The sequence below is a fragment of the Haliotis rufescens genome, unplaced genomic scaffold (genome assembly GCF_023055435.1).
Source record: "Haliotis rufescens isolate VD_foot unplaced genomic scaffold, xgHalRufe1.0.p SCAF_45, whole genome shotgun sequence".
Lineage (NCBI taxonomy): Eukaryota > Metazoa > Mollusca > Gastropoda > Lepetellida > Haliotidae > Haliotis > Haliotis rufescens.
Genome location: NW_025964168.1, coordinates 1,347,505 through 1,368,420, shown reverse-complemented (window position 1 = coordinate 1,368,420; position 20,916 = coordinate 1,347,505). Strand labels below are relative to the sequence as shown.

Below are 20,916 nucleotides of genomic sequence, written 5' to 3'. Positions count from 1 at the left end.
ACAAAGTCAGCGAGCCTGACCACCCGATCCCGTTAGTCGCCTTTTACGAAAAGCATAGTCGCCTTTTTACGACAAGCATGGGTTGCTGAAGACCTATTCTACCCCGGAATCTTCACGGGTCGAAGACACATCAGGAACAAGCCGGGCAGAGATTATGCACAGATATATTTCCAACAAACCTCCTAGTTGATCTTTCTATATTTAAATTACCTTTTTGCAAGATGAGATATGTTTAGTTTTTCACTATTTCATATTTCCCAAATATGCCAGCCACGTATAGCACAACATTGACGATATCCATGTTGGTTAGGTAAGAATCCGAAAAATCATAGGTTAGGTGAAAAGGGGTTTAAGGTCGCGTTCACAATTATTGCACTTATAAAGAAACGTGCATGCATGTGTGTGGTGTCTTGTAACAGTGAGACTAGTGCCGGTTTTATAGTGCTCGCAAACTAAGATATCAAGCCGCAGTTTAACATGGATACCCAACGCCGACACAGTGTTCTGACTCTGAGCCGTCCAGTCCATGTTTACCCCTTACTGCCTAGCGCTAGGCAGGTTAACAACAAGTACCTTATCTTGTAATGTCTTTTGGTATGACGCGACAGGGAATTGAACCAACGGCTTTCCGAACAGACGCTCTAATCTACTGGACTCCATGAGATACTCACAACAACGTACTGGACACAGATGCACCTCGGAGCTTGTAATTTATCCTTTATACTAATGTGTGTTGGAATGTTGTAAATGATTGTTTCATGGTCAAGTTGGCAGACGGACAGCGACGCCCTTACCAAGTCTGCAATGGTATACTGGTATGAGATCACTTAACATACGTATGCCTGAATAGAACGAAAACTATAACGAAATTATAGACTTCTGAAAAAGGAAATTGATTTAAATTATGTAGTAATAAAATGAAATCGTCAACGAGTATAATTATCTTGGTATCATCACTGATCATGGAGTGACACCATATACTAATACTAAATTGATTTAAATTAAGTAGTAATAAAATGAAATCGTCAACGAGTATAATTATCTTGGTATCATCACTGATCATGGAGTGACACCATATACTAATACAGCCTGGTTCCCTGGGTATGCTGCGCTGGCGCCAGTGTAGCGCCAGCGCAGCATACCCAGGGAACCAGGCTGATACTAATACAGACCGTATTTACACACCGTTTTCGCTATAACCCGGTACTTCACTGCCACACTAATACAATCACAAAATAGATTATGCTGTACTCATCAATCTCATTACACTGCAGCGTCACAATTCCGTATGTACACAGACTACCCACACAAGAAAAGAATAGTTCTCTCGCTATCAAAATACCCAAAGGACGCCGGAAGTACTGTTGTGTAAATAGCCTGCACCCGAAATACCGCTAGTGTACGTAAACAACCCGGCCACATAAAGTCTTTTGCAAATCAGATATTACACCTTCAGTCATTCAGGTTAGAGTGAAATAACCATTGATTTACACTGTTGGAAGATATTAACAAATTAGGAATATATAATGTTTTGTTTGAGTTGTATGACGCCCATCGCAAACGAATATTTTTAACAGCGGTATTCTCAGTGACAAAACATGTTAGAGTAACTTCCCCTTGGCACTATTTGCCGAACTGTTGTCCTTCCCGACCGTGTAAACAAATCTATTCTGAAATCTGCATATGTTTTGTTAAAGTTCACAAAACGAAATTGTAACCTCCGTCAGTAGACCGAAATGTCAACAAAAGATTCATGGAAGGTTGTCATAAGTTGTCATTCTTTTGTGTTTGGTTTGGCTGCCGTTTGTAAATTTTATAATCTTTTCAATTGTAGTGTAGCAATTTGCACAATACTACTGCTGCAGCTATTTGCAATTCATGTCACGTACACCATTGTACTTAAAGTGTGGGAGTGGTTGTATAAACTCAATAGTATTTATTCATGTTCGTCAATATATCTTGACATATCTCATTTTCTCTGTATACAGTGTTATTCTCTTTGGCATGAAAAGTGTTCATAAATAAAAAAATTCAATTGAAGAGTATACATTGAATTTTGTTTTAATAGACATTCAATTGAAAACTATTTGCATAAAATGTTTGTATTGTAATGTAATTTATTCCCTGAATATGCTTAAATATGTACCTATGATTTATGCTGTGTGTTTTTTTCAGTTAGGGCAAATCCTTGTTTTAGTAGCTAGATACATAGAAAAACATTGTTCATTGTGTGTGCTGTGTCATATAAAGCTTTATGTTTGACAACCACGGAAAGTTTCCTTAAACGGTGTGTGTACACTGCTCAAGGACTGCTCGGGACTTCAGTAAAACTAATAAGACAAAGCTGTCTCTTTACCATGTCCTTGAATTTTCATGTGACATGAATTTAAAGAGGTTAAAATGAATTCATACAATAATTATGAGTGCAGGTTGCATCACAAACTGACTGAAGAACTGTGAGAAATGCTAGAAAAATGCTTTCTGGCTTCATTTAATAAATATGAATCATAGGGTATGAAAATAGTATATATCAAAACAACACAAAAATACCGAATGTACCCTATCCTAACTGGAACTGTGATTAGCCTAAAAAGGTACTTTTAAAGGTAATATGATAATAAACTTAGACATTAATGGCATGTTGTCATGCATGTATGAAACGGCCTGTAGCCTAATTACCTAACACCTGTCCTGAGGTGATGACCTCACACAGGCCCGTGCATTCTCACAGGTGCAAGTGGCACCTGAGTTGGGGGGAATCTCAAAATATTGCTGTTACTTTATTGAGATATGCGTTGACGTGGATAGCAATTAAGATAATGGGCAAAAAGCTTTTGTCTAGCATTTCCAACAGTACAAGGGTTAAATTAGTTGTGATTTAGAATGTTCTATGTCTTTTCTGGGTTGATGAAGGTGAATATTGAAATGCAAAATTGTACACTGGTAAAGTGACTATTCTATATGATACTTTCTTTGTGTTTCACAATGTTAATCAAAACCCCCGTAAAGCTGTGGTCTTTGAAGAGAATCCATGTTGTGTCACAAGAACTGAGTGATCCTGGACAGACAGCAGGCATCCCTAGCAGTATTTGAGCAGTGAACATGATAGATGTATCAATAGCTGTGTGTCATAGCATAGTTTTCATTTTTCAGACTTTTCAAGATCAATTCCAGAAACTATCAGAAACAAATAAATCTATTCAAAATAACTTGAAAAAACTTGAGTCTTCCAAGAAAGAGAAAGACTGTGCCCAGGTGAAGGAAAGCCTAGGGAAACAGCTGGATGAAGCCATCAAGCTACTGGAGAACGTGAGTTAGGCGGACTGTCACTGTGAGTTAGGCGGGCTGTCACTGTGAGTTAGGCAGGAAAGTCGCTGTCATTGTTATCAATATTTCAGGTTAAAGAATATTGCCAGAATCAATGATTGTCATCTTATCATGAACTGAAGAGCTGCTGTAGAGGTAACACGTTGCCAGGAGACCTGTGAAGATATGGGGTAGAATAGGCTTTCAGCAACCTATGATGCTTGCCATAAAAGGTGACTGTGCAATAGTCAACTAACGGGATCGGGTGGTCAGGCTCGCTGACTTGGTTGATGCATGTGATCGTATCCCAATTGGGTAGACCGATGCCCATGATGCGTGTCATCGGTGTGGAACGTTGGTTGCATTATCAATCACTGGAATGTCTGGTCCAGACTCGATTATTTACAGACCACCGTTACATAGCTGGAATATTGCTAAGTGTGGCGTTAAACCACAAACAAACAAATATTGCTAGGAGAGGATGCTGTGGGAGAGGGTGCATTAACATCATTAAATACAGTAATGTTCTTTTCACAGATCCAGGAAAGACTTTATTAATTACATTAAATATTTTGTGAAAGCTACAGGACATGGTGCATTAATTACGATAAATACAGTAATGTTCTTGTCACAGCTCCAGGAGATGTTGCATTAATTACATTAAATACAGTAATGTTCTTGTCAAAGCTCCAGGAAAGATTTCATTAATTACATTAAATGTTCATGTTAAAGCTACAGGAGATGGTGCATTAATTACATTAAATACAGTAATGTTATTGTCAAAGCTACAGGAGATGGTGCATTGATAACATTAAATACAGTAATGTTTTTGTCACAGCTCCAGGAGAAGGTGGGACAGACACAGAGAGACCTGACCACACCAAACACCAATGTCAGTAAAGAAAAGGCCCCAAGACAAAAGTGAGATAGAATTTATGTCGAATGTAAAATCATTTCATATCAAGCACACTATTTTCAGTTATTTTGATTAAAAAAATAAATTAAGGCAGCAGCATCCATTAAAGAAGAATCTCAGGATTATAAGGAATATTCCACTGGCTGGCTGTTATCAAGAGACTATTCACCTAGCAGATAATGTTGATGATGTCCCCAGAGGGAGGCTGGACCCGGAAGAGTCGGAGATGGCGTATGAGTTAAAGGCGCAGATGATGAAGAATGTGGAGGCTCAGAACTCCAAGCTACGAGCAGAGATCACTTTACATGAGAAGATTGTGGAGGTGAAGCATCTCCACAACGAGAACCAGAAGCTGCAGGAGGAGTCCAACCTCTCCCACACCAACGTGGTCAAGCTCCTCAGCAGGTTCGAGAAGAAGGCCAAGGAAAGTAAGTGCCAAATGCTGTGTGTCAGAATAGCAACAGCTCTAATGCAACCTGTCTGTGTTTATGTGACGTTATGTTTGGTACTGGGTGTTCTGGACACCTGTTGCCTGGGTGGATGTTGATGGTGTTGAGAACAGGGTGTTCTAGACACCTGTGGCCCGGGCAGTTGTTGATGGTGTTGAGAACTGGGTGTTCTGGACACCCGTTGCCTGGGTGGATGTTGATGGTGTTGAGAACTGGGTGTTCTAGACACCTGTGGCCCGGGCAGTTGTTGATGGTGTTGAGAACTGGGTGTTCTGGACACCCGTTGCCTGGGTGGATGTTGATGGTGTTGAGTACTGGGTGTTCTGGACACCTGTTGCCTGGGTGGATGTTGATGGTGTTGAGAACTGGGTGTTCTGGACACCTGTTGCCTGGGTGGATGTTGATGGTGTTGAGAACTGGGTGTTCCGGACACCTGTTGCCTGGGTGGATGTTGATGGTGTTGAGAACTGGGTGTTCTGGACACCTGTTGCCTGGGTGGATGTTGATGGTGTTGAGAACTGGGTGTTCTGGACACCTGTTGCCTGGGTGGATGTTGATGGTGTTGAGAACAGGGTGTTATGGACACCTGTTGCCTGGGTGGATGTTGATGGTGTTGAGAACAGGGTGTTATGGACACCTGTTGCCTGGGTGGATGTTGATGGTGTTGAAAACTGGGTGTTCCGGACACCTGTTGCCTGGGTGGATGTTGATGGTGTTGAGAACAGGGTGTTATGGACACCTGTTGCCTGGGTGGATGTTGATGGTGTTGAGAACAGGGTGTTCTGGACACCTGTTGCCTGGGTGGATGTTGATGGTGTTGAAAACTGGGTGTTCCGGACACCTGTTGCCTGTGTGGTATACAAAAGTGTTATTGTACAGTCTTGCAGTCACTTGTCACCTGTATACTACAGTTTGTTGTTGTGCACTGTTTCAGCTGACAAGAAGTTGAAGGCGTTTGATGAGGAGCTGGCTAAGGCCAACAGACTGGCATTCCGATACAAAGACCTGTATGATCAGGAACGGCAGCGGAACCGTGGAAAGGCACTATCCCCACGCCCCGATGACCGTGAAGAGACGGACAGACTGACCATGCCGTCCATCTCTGGACGCCACAAGATATCCAACTCTTCCACTCTCTTGGGAAACAATGTGAGAGTCAACGATGTCATCCGGAAAAATGAGGTTGTGTTCGTCAGTTTTACAGTTTTGTTATTTGTAAAAATTAATGAGATGTGTGTCTTACATCTGAAAGAGCTATATCCGGCTAACATTGTTGTCGCTGTTTGGGTATTCAGACTCACTGACTTGGTTGATGCATGTCATCGTGTCCCAGTTCCCTAGGTTGATGCTCATGATGTCAATCACGTGATTACTTACAGAAGATTTACTTGAATTAACTTGAATAAACAGCTTTTATCGTCATTTTCAGAGTTTGGTGGATGAGAATGAGTCTCTAAGGCAGGAGATTGTCAAGTTACGTCAGGACAACGCAATCCTTTTGAAGAAAACCAAACATGCAATGGCTGACAGAGACAGTATACTAGTATGTGTATTCGCCGTTTGACTGATGAATGACTGCTTAATGATGGTTTGACTGTTGAATGACTGTTTGACTGTTGTGTAGTTCCAATTAACCCACCCATGCTTGTCATAAGAGGAAACTAAATAGATTAAGCATAACTGTTGAATTACTGTTTACCGTATTCGACATAATAAGTGCCCTGCTCTAATAAGCGCCCACGGCGATATTTACTAATATACTTGCTAGTGAACAATCCTTATTGGCACCCCTTCCGATTGATCAATGTACACAAGACTTATTTATTTGTGCATAATATGTTTGTTATATGCACCCTTAATTATGGGCAATTAAATTCTGGAAAAATATATCTGTCGTATATAAACATATCAGGCTGTCAGCATAAACCACAAAATTTACAATCTTTCAACTCTGCTGTTTTTCACCAAAATAATATTCTAATAAGAGCCCCCTCATTCTAATTTTGAGAGCGCCCTGGGCGCATATCATGTCAAATACGGTAAATGTCAAATGACCCATCCTATGTACAGCCACCCCATCTCTTTCTAACTACAGTTATAACGAACTCAAAGGGACCACTAATTTTAGTTCCTTATAACCGTAGTTTGCTATCAATATTTCGACTGAATTTCCTCTGAAGTCGTTGCATTTAAAAACAGAATTAATCCTCTTCAAAGGCTATAGCTTAATCACTGTTTTACTATTGTAAATTGAGGGTGTTGAGTGGGGTCAAATGGGATCCAGTTATAATCACTTACCTTCAATTGTTTATTGTTGTTTTGAGTAGCCGCATGTGGCCGCGGGTGTTTTGATTGGCTGATTAGTGACACTTATGGTGATATTTGTTGCAGCATGAGCTGGAAACATGTCGCATGTCACGGGAAGATGTCGTCAAACGATTCCAGAAGGAGAAGGCTCAGGTAATACTGCCCTCATTGAAAGGGAAAATTCAGGTAACACTGCTGTCATTGAAAGGGGAAGGCTCAGGTGCTGTCATTGAAAGGGGAAGACACAGGTGCTGTCATTGAAAGGGGAAGACGCAGGTGCTATCATTGAAAGGGGAAGACGCAGGTGCTGTCATTGAAAGATGAGGGCTCAGGTAACACCACTGTTATTGAAAGGGGAAGACTCAGGTAAGACTGCTGTCATTAAAAGGGAAAGACTCAGGTAACACTGCTGTCATTGAAAGGGGAAGACTCAGGTAACACTGCTGTCATTAAAAGGGGAAGCCTCAGGTAACACTGCTGTCATTGAAAGGGAAAGACTCAGGTGCTGTCATTGAAAGGGGAAGACGCAGGTGTTGTCATTGAAAGGGGAAGATACAGGTGCTGTCATTGAAAGATGAGGGCTCAGGTAACACTACTGTCATTGAAAGGGGAAGACTCAGGTAACACTGCTGTCATTGAAAGGGGAAGACTCAGGTAACACTGCTGTCATTGAAAGGGAATGGCTCAGGTAACACTGCTGTCATTGAAAGGGGAAGACTCAGGTAACACTGCTGTCATTAAAAGGGGAAGCCTCAGGTAACACTGCTGTCATTGAAAGGGGAAGACTCAGGTAACACTGCTGTCATTGAAAGGGGAAGACTCAGGTAACACTGCTGTCATTGAAAGGGGAAGGCTCAGGTAACACTGCTGTCATTGAAAGGGGAAGCCTCAGGTAACACTGCTGTTATTGAAAGGGGAAGACGCAGGTGCTGTCATTGAAAGATGAGGGCTCAGGTAAGACTGCTGTCTTTGAAAGGGGAAGACTCAGGTAACACTGCTGTCTTTGAAAGGGGAAGACTCAGGTAACACTGCTGTCATTAAAAGGGGAAGGCTCAGGTGCCGTCATTGAAAGGGGAAGACTCATGTGCTGTCATTGAAAGGGGAAGACTCAGGTGCTGTCATTGAAAGATGAGGGCTCAGGTAACACTGCTGTCATTGAAAGGGAAAGGCTCAGGTAACACTGCTGTCATTGAAAGGGGAAGACGCAGGTGCTGTCATTGAAAGATTAGGGCTCAGGTAAGACTGCTGTCTTTGAAAGGGGAAGACTCAGGTAACACTGCTGTCTTTGAAAGGGGAAGACTCAGGTAACACTGCTGTCATTAAAAGGGGAAGGCTCAGGTGCCGTCATTGAAAGGGGAAGACTCAGGTGCTGTCATTGAAAGGGGAAGACTCAGGTGCTGTCATTGAAAGATGAGGGCTCAGGTAACACTGCTGTCATTGAAAGGGAAAGGCTCAGGTAACACTGCTGTCATTGAAAGGGGAAGACGCAGGTGCTGTCATTGAAAGATTAGGGCTCAGGTAAGACTGCTGTCATTGAAAGGGGAAGGCTCAGGTAACACTGCTGTCTTTGAAAGGGAAGGCTCAGGTAATACTGCTGTCTTTGAAAGGGGAAGGCTCAGGTAACACTGCTGTTATTGAAAGGGGAAGGCTCAGGTAACACTGCTGTCATTGAAAGGGGAAGACTCAGGTGCTGTCATTTAAAGGGGAAGGATCAGGTAACACTGCTGTCATTGAAAGGGAAAGACTCAGGTAACACTGCTGTCATTGAAAGGGGAAGACTCAGGTAAGACTGCTGTCATTAAAAGGGAAAGACTCAGGTAACACTGCTGTCATTGAAAGGGGAAGGCTCAGGTAACACTGCTGTCATTGAAAGGGGAAGACTCAGGTAACACTGCTGTCATTAAAAGGGAAAGACTCAGGTTACACTGCTGTCATTGAAAGGGGAAGGCTCAGGTAACACTGCTGTCATTGAAAGGGGAAGACTCAGGTAACACTGCTGTCTTTGAAAGGGGAAGACTCAGGTGCTGTCATTTAAAGGGGAAGGATCAGGTAACACTGCTGTCATTGAAAGGGAAAGACTCAGGTAACACTGCTGTCATTGAAAGGGGAAGACTCAGGTAAGACTGCTGTCATTAAAAGGGAAAGACTCAGGTAACACTGCTGTCATTGAAAGGGGAAGACGCAGGTGTTGTCATTGAAAGGGGAAGATACAGGTGCTGTCATTGAAAGATGAGGGCTCAGGTAACACTACTGTCATTGAAAGGGGAAGACTCAGGTAACACTGCTGTCATTGAAAGGGGAAGACTCAGGTAACACTGCTGTCATTGAAAGGGGAAGACTCAGGTAACACTGCTGTCATTGAAAGGGAAAGACTCAGGTGCTGTCATTGAAAGGGGAAGACTCAGGTGCTGTCATTGAAGAACTGGGAGAAGTGTAACGCCACAGCAGTTCATTAGTACCTTCCATTGTTTTTGCATGTTTAGATCTGTAGTGACAGTAGTATATTATTATATGTAGACATTCCAATAGATGGCTGTCGAAGATACATGAAGTTAATTTCATCCACAGGTCATGGCTTAATGGTTTTTCTTCTTATCATGAAAGTATTTCCTCAGTATCAGGTGCTACCTATGGAGATTCCTAGCACAACTTGCAGAGAGAACTATACCAAGAAACGGGGGTTATAGTGTTTGACCTGGCAGAATGCCCCAACAACATGGACTGTTTGCTCATGCAGTCAGCCCCTACTTTGCCTGGCCCAAGGGTGATATAGCTTGAGTATTACTCCATGGCATAGAACAATATTCACTCACTCACCCATTTCATATCTTTCTCCTCAGAACCAGGTCCTAGCGCGGGCAGCAGCTCGCCGAGCCCAGGACTTTGTGTTTGAGAAGCGCCAGCAACATAGCCTTGAGGAGAGCTTACGTTGGAGAGTGGTATACAACGATAGGGTAGCTGTGTTTGGATGGATTAAAGCTTACTTGCTGTGCCCTTGTAGTCAGGCAGACCAAACAATTAACAGACTTAAGATGAACAGAATGTCCACAATATGGCACTTACATGCAATAACAGAGAAAGGCATGGTATTCTGTAGACTTAGTGCAAAATATTATGTCAGTGTCCCGCATAAGAAATTTGTTGGGTAGCAACATGGTTGACACCATCCTATTTGCATAATTATTGCATCCTATATGCATTAATACTGCATACTATTTGCATAAATATTGCATCCTATTTGCATAAATATTGCATACTATTTGCATAAATATTGCATCCTATTTACTTAAATATTGCATACTATTTGCATAAATATTGTAATCTATTTTCATAAATATTGAATACTATTTACATAAATATTGCATCCTATTTGCATAAATAGTTGTATCCTATATGCATTAATTGTTTGAACTGATGCAAATAATATGCACTACAATTCATAAGGGACATACAGAATAACAATAAATCACATTTTAATCTGTTCAATTAAATGACATTTCTGTTCTGATAAGAGGATGCTTTCTTGAATATCGCAGCTCATTTAAGAGTAATATTAGGGAGCAGTGTCTTCAGATAATTGTGCTTTTGTTAACTTTTGTGCCAAATAGTTGAATAGTGTGGACATTTCACACATTTGTAATCTGTATTTGTTTGTTAGGCCTGATATTAGAGCTTCTTGAATGCTAGACCCATCACGTAGATATGACCAGCTGGCGTAGTGAAACACTCGTAGGAATCTCACCTTTGCTTATTGGGTAATGTTGACAGAAGTGTGTCAGTGCAGTGCAGACTCCTGTATGAATGCTGGAATATTGACTACCGTCTCTGATTGCAGAGTATATCAGATGCTATTTTCCATGAAACTTTCATCAATCAATGTGCAAATCCTGAGTACCGGTACATCAAATATATTAGATGCTACTTCCCTTAAAACTTTCATCAATCAATGAGCAAGTCCCGAGTACATCAAATATGTTATATGCTACTTCCCTTAAAACTTTCATCAATCAATGAGCAAGTCCCGAGTACATCAAATATGTTAGATGCTACCTCCCTTAAAACTTTCATCAATCAATGTGCAAGTCCCGAGTACATCAAATCTGTTAGATGCTACTTCCCTTAAAACTTTCATCAATCAATGTGCAAGTCCCGAGTACATCAAATATATTAGATGCTACTTCCCTTAAAACTTTCATCAATCAATGTGCAAGTCCCGAGTACATCAAATATGTTATATGCTACTTCCCTTAAAACTTTCATCAATCAATGAGCAAGTCCTGAGTACATGTACATCAAAAATATTAGATGCTGCTTCCCTTAAAACTTTCATCAATCAATGAGCAAGTCCCGAGTAAGTCACATACCCTGACAAAAGTAGATACGTATATCTGATCCGATAAAACTTTTATCCCTGTATGACCTGGACCAAAGTACATACGTATAACAGATCCGTTAAAACGTTCATCCCTATACATACGTATATCAGTTCCTTTAAAACTTTCATCCCTGTATGACCCGGACCAAAGTACATACGTATATCAGCTCCGTTAAAACTTTCATCCCTGTATGACCCAGACCAAAGTACATACATATATCAGATCCGATAAAACTTTCATCCCTGTATGACCCAGACAAAAGTATATACGTATATCAGATCCGATAAATCTTTCATCCCTGTATGACCCGGACCAAAGTACATACGTATATCAGATCCGTTAAAACTTTCATCCCTGTACATACGTATATCAGCTCCGATAAAACTTTCATCCCTGTATGACCCAGACCAAAGTACATACATATATCAGATCCGATAAAACTTTCATCCCTGTATGACCCAGACCAGAGACCATATAATAGAGGGACGGCCCTCTAGCCTATGCGCGAAACCATCAGTGCTACGCGCTTGTACTGCGCAGCCTGCCGGAAGCGAGCAGAAACGCGTTCACTGCAGTCATCGTTGTTGCCTTTTTTTCCCATGCAAAAGATATATTTCACAATACATAATTACACTCATGTATTTCTTAACATTGCTAACCTTACAACTGAGATTTGTTGGTGCCCTAAAGCATGTCGTTGTCACTGTATTTGATAACTGTGATCACGCTTTGTCCTTGTCCGAGAGAACAAAATGGCGCACATGTAAAATCGGCAAAAGTGCAGATTTTGATTTTCAATAACGGCCTCTAATTCGCAATGAAAGTCCTTGGTTACCTAGGTGTATAAAGAGGAGATATGTTAAAAATTGGCTTAGTGCCATTAACAAATTTGGGGCGGATCCGAAATTTCAGATTTTGACTCCAGAAATGGGACTAAATCTGAATTTTCCCGAAATAATTACACCACAACTCTTAATTTCCGCATGCTTTCAGACGGATGTGTTCCTATTATCGGTCCTGAATTTAATAGTTTTACATTCATCACGATTTCCCCTATGGCTTTGTACCAACGTTATTTAGGTACGATCGGTAGTTTTTTTGGTATGATTTTTGGCGCAAGACCATATTTTACGTCACATATTTTAAGTTAAATTACCATATAGCAGACGACATAACATGCATTTTGTCTGTGATTATCATCCGCATATATCCTTTGAAACATTCTACAAAGTGACTTATATTGTATGATATGAGAATTGTTTTTGTAAAACGCGTATTTTTTTTACCATTGCTTTCGCCATTTCTTCGTAAGTTTAACTTTGTTTCAGTTAGGCCTTATCACATATCGCGCATATACTACATACTACAATACTACATATTTGTTATCTTCTGTAGATTTTGTCTGTATAAATCATGACTACATTTAATCAATTATTTATTTTATGCCGTGTAAATATTGATAATTATTTATATAAAAAACTTACCTCGCTCCGGCAAACCCCATTATCACTGCTAGCCCCAAACTGGCAGTAACCAATAACTTTTGATTCTTTCGAAGCCCATTGTCGGACACATCGAAAATTCATTTAACAACGCTCGTAGTTTAATGTGTATTTCTAATTCATTGGAACTATTAGCATTATAAAATAGTAGCGAATTTACATGAAATAAAAACATTAATATGGCGTCATTTTTTTTCTGGCTAATAGTAAAGCATTTACACCAGTCGGTGATCATGCATTTTTGCAAGTAAATCTAGTCTGGACTTATTATAAGATTATTTTAGATATGAAGTTAATATGGAGATATATTTTGTGAACATCGGGAATATGGTGATATGTTACAAGTGTCTTCCCTGCTTCTGGATGAGTTTTATTTACACTTCCTGTGCAATTTACCGGATCGTAGTTTTCTGTGGCGTTTGTAGTAGATTTGGTATATTTGTTTATTTATAATAGTTAACAATTGAAGCATAAAATGAGATATATTAACTGATTTTTAAAACAAATAGAATACGTTATAAAATACTTTTGATATCGGAACGGCTTTTTCTTCACACGCCCTAGAAAACTTACGCTTGTGGACAGACGTCATATTTTCATTTCCTATCTATTTCTTTGAGTGAATATTTTTGGGAGGTATTTATCAACGGCTTGGTAGCGATACCATCACTGTCATTCTATTAAGACCAAGAGTCATCCGAACCAACCCCTGGAAGAGAGAGAATTCTTCAAGGGGCATATCTAGGTCCAAGACGAAATCGTCCAAGTGAATGAAGTCGTCCATGGCTGTGGCGAATGTAAATTGAAATAAATGTCCCGGAAGACACACATGTTCAGCAAATAATTTGCTGCCAACTGACATGTGCTAATGACAGATATCATAAAAAAATCTTTCTAATCCGCTAAGAGACGTCCTTTTATTGGATTGTCGCTGGTCGTAGTTGCAGAAATCTCGGCTAAGGGAATTAACTCTAACCCCGGATATTATATAATACTGTTTACGTGGTTACCAGAATGGTCAGTCGTGAATGTCTGCGCGTCTATTGCGCATCTGCAGTGGTACAGAGAGGTTAACAGCAGGGTGTCGGGGTGTATCAGTTACATGCCAGACCGTAGCGCTGATGGTTTATGATAAACTGTTGGGGAGGGCCGTCCCTCTATTATATGGTCTCTGCCCAGACCAAAGTACATACGTATATCAGATCCGATAAATCTTTCATCCCTGTATGACCCGGACCAAAGTACATACGTATATCAGCTCCGTTAAAACTTTCATCCCTGTATGACCCGGACCAAAGTACATACGTATATTAGATCCGATAAAACTTTCATCCCTGTATGACCCAGACCAAAGTACATACAAATATTAGATCCGATAAAACTTTCATCCTTGTATGACCCAGACCAAAGTACATACGTACATGTATATCAGCTCCGATAAAACTTTCATCCCTGTATGACCCAGACCAAAGTACATACATATATCACCTCAAATTAAACATCCATCCCTGTATGACCCAGCCCAAAGTACATATGTATAACAGATCCCTTAAAACGTTCATCCCTATACATACGTATATCAGCTCCTTTAAAACTTTCATCCCTGTATGACCCGGACCAAAGTACATACGTATATCAGCTCCGTTAAAACTTTCATCCCTGTATGACCCTGCCTAAAGTACACAGGTACCTCAGCTCCGTTAAAACTTTCATCCCTGTACATACGTATATCGGCTCCGATAAAACTTTCATCCCTGTATGACCCAGACCAAAGTACATACATATATCAGATCCGATAAAACTTTCATCCCTGTATGACCCGGACCAAAGTACATATGTATATCAGATCCGTTAAAACTTTCATCCCTGTACATACATATATCAGCTCCGATAAAACTTTCATCCCTGTAACGACCCAGACCAAAGTACATACATATATCAGCTCCGATAAAACTTTCATTCCTGTATGACCCAGACCAAAGTACGTACATATATCAGCTCAAATTAAACATCCATCCCTGTATGACCCAGCCCAAAGTATATACGTATGTCAGCTACTTTAAAACTTTCATCCTTGTACATACGTATATCAGCTCCTTTAAAACTTTCATCCCTGTATGACCCGGACCAAAGTACATATGTATATCAGATCCGTTAAAACTTTCATCACTGTACATACGTATATCAACTCCTTTAAAACTTTCATCCCTGTATGACCCGGACCAAAGTACATACATATATCAGATCCGTTAAATCTTTCATCCCTGTATGACCCAGACCAAAGTACATACGTATATCAGCTCCTTTAAAACTTTCATCCCTGTATGACCCGGACCAAAGTACATACATATATCAGATCCGTTAAATCTTTCATCCCTGTATGACCCGGACCAAAGTACATACATATATCAGATCCGTTAAATCTTTCATCCCTGTACGACCCAGACCAAAGTACATACGTATGTCAGCTCCTTTAAAACTTTCATCCCTGTACATACATATATCAGCTCCGATAAAACTTTCATTCCTGTATGACCCGGACCAAAGTACATACATATATCAGATCCGTTAAATCTTTCATCCCTGTACGACCCAGACCAAAGTACATACGTATGTCAGCTCCTTTAAAACTTTCATCCCTGTACATACATATATCAGCTCCGATAAAACTTTCATTCCTGTATGACCCGGACCAAAGTACATACATATATCAGATCCGTTAAAACTTTCATCCCTGTATGACCCGGACCAAAGTACATACATATATCAGATCCGTTAAATCTTTCATCCCTGTATGACCCGGACCAAAGTACATACATATATCAGATCCGTTAAATCTTTCATCCCTGTACGACCCAGACCAAAGTACATACGTATGTCAGCTCCTTTAAAACTTTCATCCCTGTACATACATATATCAGCTCCGATAAAACTTTCATTCCTGTATGACCCGGACCAAAGTACATACATATATCAGATCCGTTAAAACTTTCATCCCTGTATGACCCGGACCAAAGTACATACATATATCAGATCCGTTAAATCTTTCATCCCTGTATGACCAGGACCAAAGTACATACATATATCAGATCCGTTAAATCTTTCATCCCTGTATGACCCGGACCAAAGTACATACATATATCAGCTCCGTTAAAACTTTCATCCCTGTACACACGTATATCAACTCTGTTAAAACTTTCATCCATCCATCCATGAGTCTCCATCCTGGACTGTTTGTACTGTTCTGTGTTCCTGTGTTCTTGATTGTGACAACTCTGTCGTGCCTGTGTCTAGCAACTGTGTTCAGTGACTGTGATATGTTCCTTTAAGTACAGTCACATCTTGATCTGTTCTCCGTGCCTTGCATGCGACATACCCAAAATTAATGTCAGGCTTAAAAACAATAAACGAATTGGTTCTCGGGCAATGACTTTTGAAAATATATAATGCGGGCGGGCATGCTAAATTGAATAGCATTGTTTTTAAGTATCAGGATTTTTTAAGGGGGGTGGGGGGAGGAGGGATGGAAATAAAAACGAAACATGAGACAGACTTTATAATGATGCAGGCGGTGCCTGAGAACTAAGACTATTTATTTTTTTAGCCTTATAATTTTTAGGCCAATATCAATAGAAGTGCATACTTTTACTTAAAACAACTACAATTGTTTTCTACAACTTAGACTTCACAGATTTTGTAAAGGCTGAGTTTCAATGTTCGTAAACATATTGTTTTCCAAATGTATTTTTGTTTATCTGTTTTGTGAAAAATGCGATGTTTGTTTGTGGTAACAGAAAGATTCTCATATATGTATATGAACTCCTATCAATTTCAGTCTGGACCCATCAGTGCCTATGGATCAGCACCCAGAACATACTCACACGCTGTGCCTAAGAACGTGGACCAACCACGGGGGATGCTACCAGTCCAAGACTATGCAACAGCCAATCAAAGCTCAGCTTAATGATGGACACTATACAGGCATTATCATCCAGTTGATAAGAAACATATGTCATATGCATTATTATGATTTAAGTCTGGCATATCTTTCTTTTCAAATTTGCGGCTCCTAATTTTAGTGGGTATTTTGGAATTGACAATCATGTTAATTTGTTTTGGTTTAAATCTTGATGTGTGGTTTTTATTGCAGTACCTGATCAGGATAGTAATGTTTTATCACGTTCACATCTTTTGCCAGTATTAATCACATATTTTCAATCAGTATTAACTATGAACAGTTAAATCATCCTAAAAGAGCCTAATTAAAGTGATCGGAATCAAACAGTGAATAATTTCATCAAGTATTAACAATGCTGTGAATAGTAGATTGGATCAAGCGATGCGTCTACAAAAACAAATCTCGCTCTTGACTCCACCTGATACAGAATGTTAATAGATGGAGAGACTGGAGATTACACTGGTGCCACTCTCACTTTGAGCAGCAAACTTTTAGGGGGAGGGGTGGCAAAACATTTTGAGTGTGTGTTGCATGGAGTGATGGGTGGAGGTGATGCGAATTACAGCATATCAATCTGGGCTTGAGCAATTTTACTTGACTACTTAACAATCAAACTTCAACATAGTCTGCTGTGTGTTTTCATTTGATCGTGAGGACCAGTGAATGCTGTGTTTAGTGTAAGCCTACGTGAAATAGGCGCTTCTGCTTGTCTGCTTGTTTATATAACGGGCCCTATCAAACTAGAGAGAAGAACCATCAATACCTGGTGTAGGCTGTGGCTGCCTTGCGCCCTTGCATAATATGGTTTGAAAAGATATCACTCATTGACTCTCTGAGCCACTATGACACCTGTGTGTGTATGGGGTAACAAGTGTCTTGCCCACAATTGAAACTACAGATAAACATTTTAATGTAGTCATGTGTAGTTTCTGCACTTTTTGTGTACAAACGGTTAATTCAATTATTACGTATAACTATCTCCCCTGAAACCCCTTGAACTGCAGGACGTTGAAACTTGGATGAACCCATATCAGTGGGGTTGCTAAAGGTTTGTTCAAGTCATTTCTGTTTAAATATTTATGACCACAACAGCCGTACTGAAAGTCTGATTATGCTGATATTTACTGTAAATTATGAAATTAATGAGAACATAAAATTAATCTACAAAATGTTAGTGTCCCTTGCATGCATTTGATAAAGAGAAGCATGTCTAACTGGACATACTAGTGTTTAATATCACACCAGATTCCCGGCACAACCCAGACACGACATATGCTACTCAAAAGAATTTACAGAACACACAATTTTTTCATAGGACTATAGTTAATCTGTCATGTTAACTTCTTGAACATGAACTGGTGTTTTCCTCCATGCTATATTGTGGTGCCGGTATTCTAAATGTTTACTTTAGTGTTGTGTGCTGAATAGTGGGATAGGTTTTATAAATTTCCAAGGTAGGGCTATTCACATTTATTCCATGATTATATAGCTGGAATATAGGGAGTGTATTTATTTATATTTTGGTTTTTGACCAGTTTTGACATATTAACTATACCCGTGAATGGCAGGTTGGAAATTGCAGATTTGTTAATGCCATGTTTCAGTATGGCAAGGACATCATCCAGTTGAGCACAATTCCAACAGGAATCTATAATACCAGTTGTAATTTATTGGCCAATATGTTTTATGTTTGTGTCTTTGACAATAGGCAGGCAATCAGTATTTATGTCTCAATCAGACACTTGTACAAACGGCCCAGTCTTTTGCTGGACAAAGTTGTCTGTTGTATTTTATGTGATCAAATTAGTATTTGTTGACAACTTGCCAAAGACTATCTCTCTCTTCCCCAGTACCCCATGCTTGTCTCCCTGTAGATTATATGACCGGGTCGCTGTGACCCCAGGTACCAATGATATCCCTAGGCTGGGTCAGGAGCACCCCAGGGATGACCGGGTTGAGGTGACCCAAGTTCTGGATATCCTTAGGCTGGGTCAGGAGCACCCCAGGGATGACCGGGTCGCGGTGACCCCAGGTCCAGATATCCCTAGGCTGGGTCAGGAGCACCCCAGGGATGACCGGGTTGCGGTGACCCCAGGTACGGATATCCCTGGTCTGGGGCAGGAGCACCCCCAGGGATGACCGGGTCACTGTGACCCCAGGTCCGGATATCCCTAGTCCGGGTCAGGGGCACCCCGGGACAATGCAGAGGTCGTCCGGGTCTTCGACCCCAGGACACCGACACCTCTCTGTGGCTCTCTCTTCCTAAATCATCATTCTCATTAGCAGCAACCGAGTCAGCCCCCATTTTGCCAAAATATTAATAAATTTGTATTTTATCGTACTACTTGTTTTGTTGTCATTGCACAAAGTACAAAATAGGTCCCCAGTACCCCATGCTTATTTCCACGTGATGATTCTTGAGAACAGGTCCCCAGTACCCTATGCTTGATTGCCCATGTATACTGATGGCAATTACCAGATAATTATTTACCTATTAGATGATCAACATTGTCAGATTTTGTTGGAACAAATTATTTCCCTATCCTTCTGTTGGTCTCATGTAACTTTATCTGTGTTTCTTTTTGGAGCAGTTGTAATTTTTATCTGATCTATTTAAATATCCTTTCTGTGCAAAGCCAAAGATACTTTCATCCAATCATCTAGTCTGTGTAAGTACTACACCAGTGTTGTTTATCAATACGTAGTTGCATCTGTTAATATTCTGTCATTATCGTCTCATTCATTTAGGCCAGTGGGATTGGAACTATATCTTGCCCTAATGTAACAATTTTTCACGGCCTCCCCAAATACATGTAACTTTTTTTATGACCCCCTTCCTGTAATAAATTGCCAGTCCCTAAATAATGTTCAAATTTATAATTTTTGATGATGAAAAAATAGATCTGTGTCATTTTTTCTTGAATTTAGGCGATTCTCTTCTCGGATCCTGTGTAACATGTTAATCCATTTAAGATGTTTAGTTAATCCATTTAACATGTTTAATGTTTCCAACTTTATGACAATTGTACTAAAAGCATTTGTTACAAAAGTAATGTTGCTTTAATTGTAATAACGTTGTATATCCATGAACTATATCCCAAATGAAAATGATCTGAAAAATAATGTTGCCCTTATAATATTCCACACTCATTATGCCTTCGGTGTATAAGCTGTGATCTGAGTGAGTGAGTGAGTGAGTATGGTTTTACGCCGCTTTTAGCAATATTCCAGCAATATCACGGCGGGGTTCACCAGAAATGGGCTTCACACATTGTACCCATGTCGGGAATCGAACCCGGGTCTTCGGCGTGACGAGCGAACGCTTTAACCACTTGGCTACCACACCGCCATCTGTGATCTGATGGACAGCTGCCTGGAGAGACCGCAGTCGTAGATCCGCTGTTATGTCACAAGTCTATTTTCGAGCACTAGCACACCTAGTTTTGGCGCTATCAGTTTAAAGCCAACCCCATATGTTGTGAAAAACATTGTCATGATCATTGAGCCATGAAAGGTAATGGTAGAATAAACAGTTTTGTGGAAATATCTTCACAAAATTATTATTGTTAATATTACTGTTTATAGTACAAATGTACATATGCACGATGTGGACCAAATCTTGATGAATGTATGCCAGTTAATTTTGTTCTATGCAGATACCTATTGCAGAGTAAGATATGTTTATCATGTTTATTTCATGTGATTTGTTTCTTTGAGTGCATATTGCACTGTTTGTATAACTTGCCAAATTTTATAGACATTTTGTATTTATTTTATTAAATCACATGAATACCAAAATGTGTTTTGTTTTTATATCAAGACATTATTATAATGCAAAATAAATTGAATTTGGTGAGGTGAGATGACCTGGAAATATTGTTGATTTGAACTAGAATCACCCAGGAAATGACCTTATCCAGGTGAGCTACAGTACCATGGCACCGTCTTTTGTGATATGGGGATATGGGGATACTCTTGATGAAGTAATTTGAAAATAGTAGTGAAATTGGTAATGTGTACTATACTGCTCGTAACATTGGAATATCTGGAATATGGAATAGTATAATGTTGTTATTGGAATGTATTGAAGCATATACCGGAG

General features: G+C 40.1%; 1 protein-coding gene across 3 annotated transcripts; it reads left to right on the top strand.

Annotated features, from left to right (window-relative positions):
- The first annotated feature begins 1,626 nt into the window (after nt 1-1,626).
- LOC124145927 lies at nt 1,627-20,612 on the top strand. Of its 3 annotated transcripts, none has more exons than XM_046515907.2 (9): nt 1,627-1,760; nt 3,154-3,309; nt 4,145-4,227; nt 4,421-4,650; nt 5,606-5,853; nt 6,101-6,214; nt 7,063-7,131; nt 9,819-9,917; nt 16,692-20,612. In XM_046515907.2, the coding sequence occupies exons 1-9, from the start codon at nt 1,737-1,739 to the stop codon at nt 16,818-16,820; spliced, it is 1,152 nt and encodes a 383-aa protein (XP_046371863.2). In that variant the 5' UTR covers nt 1,627-1,736; the 3' UTR covers nt 16,821-20,612. The 3 variants fall into 3 exon arrangements, with proteins under 3 accessions (XP_046371863.2, XP_046371862.2, XP_046371865.2); XM_046515906.2 differs by having other exon boundaries at nt 9,819-9,932; XM_046515909.2 differs by lacking the exon at nt 3,154-3,309 and having other exon boundaries at nt 1,637-1,760; nt 9,819-9,932.
- The last annotated feature ends 304 nt before the right edge of the window (nt 20,613-20,916 follow it).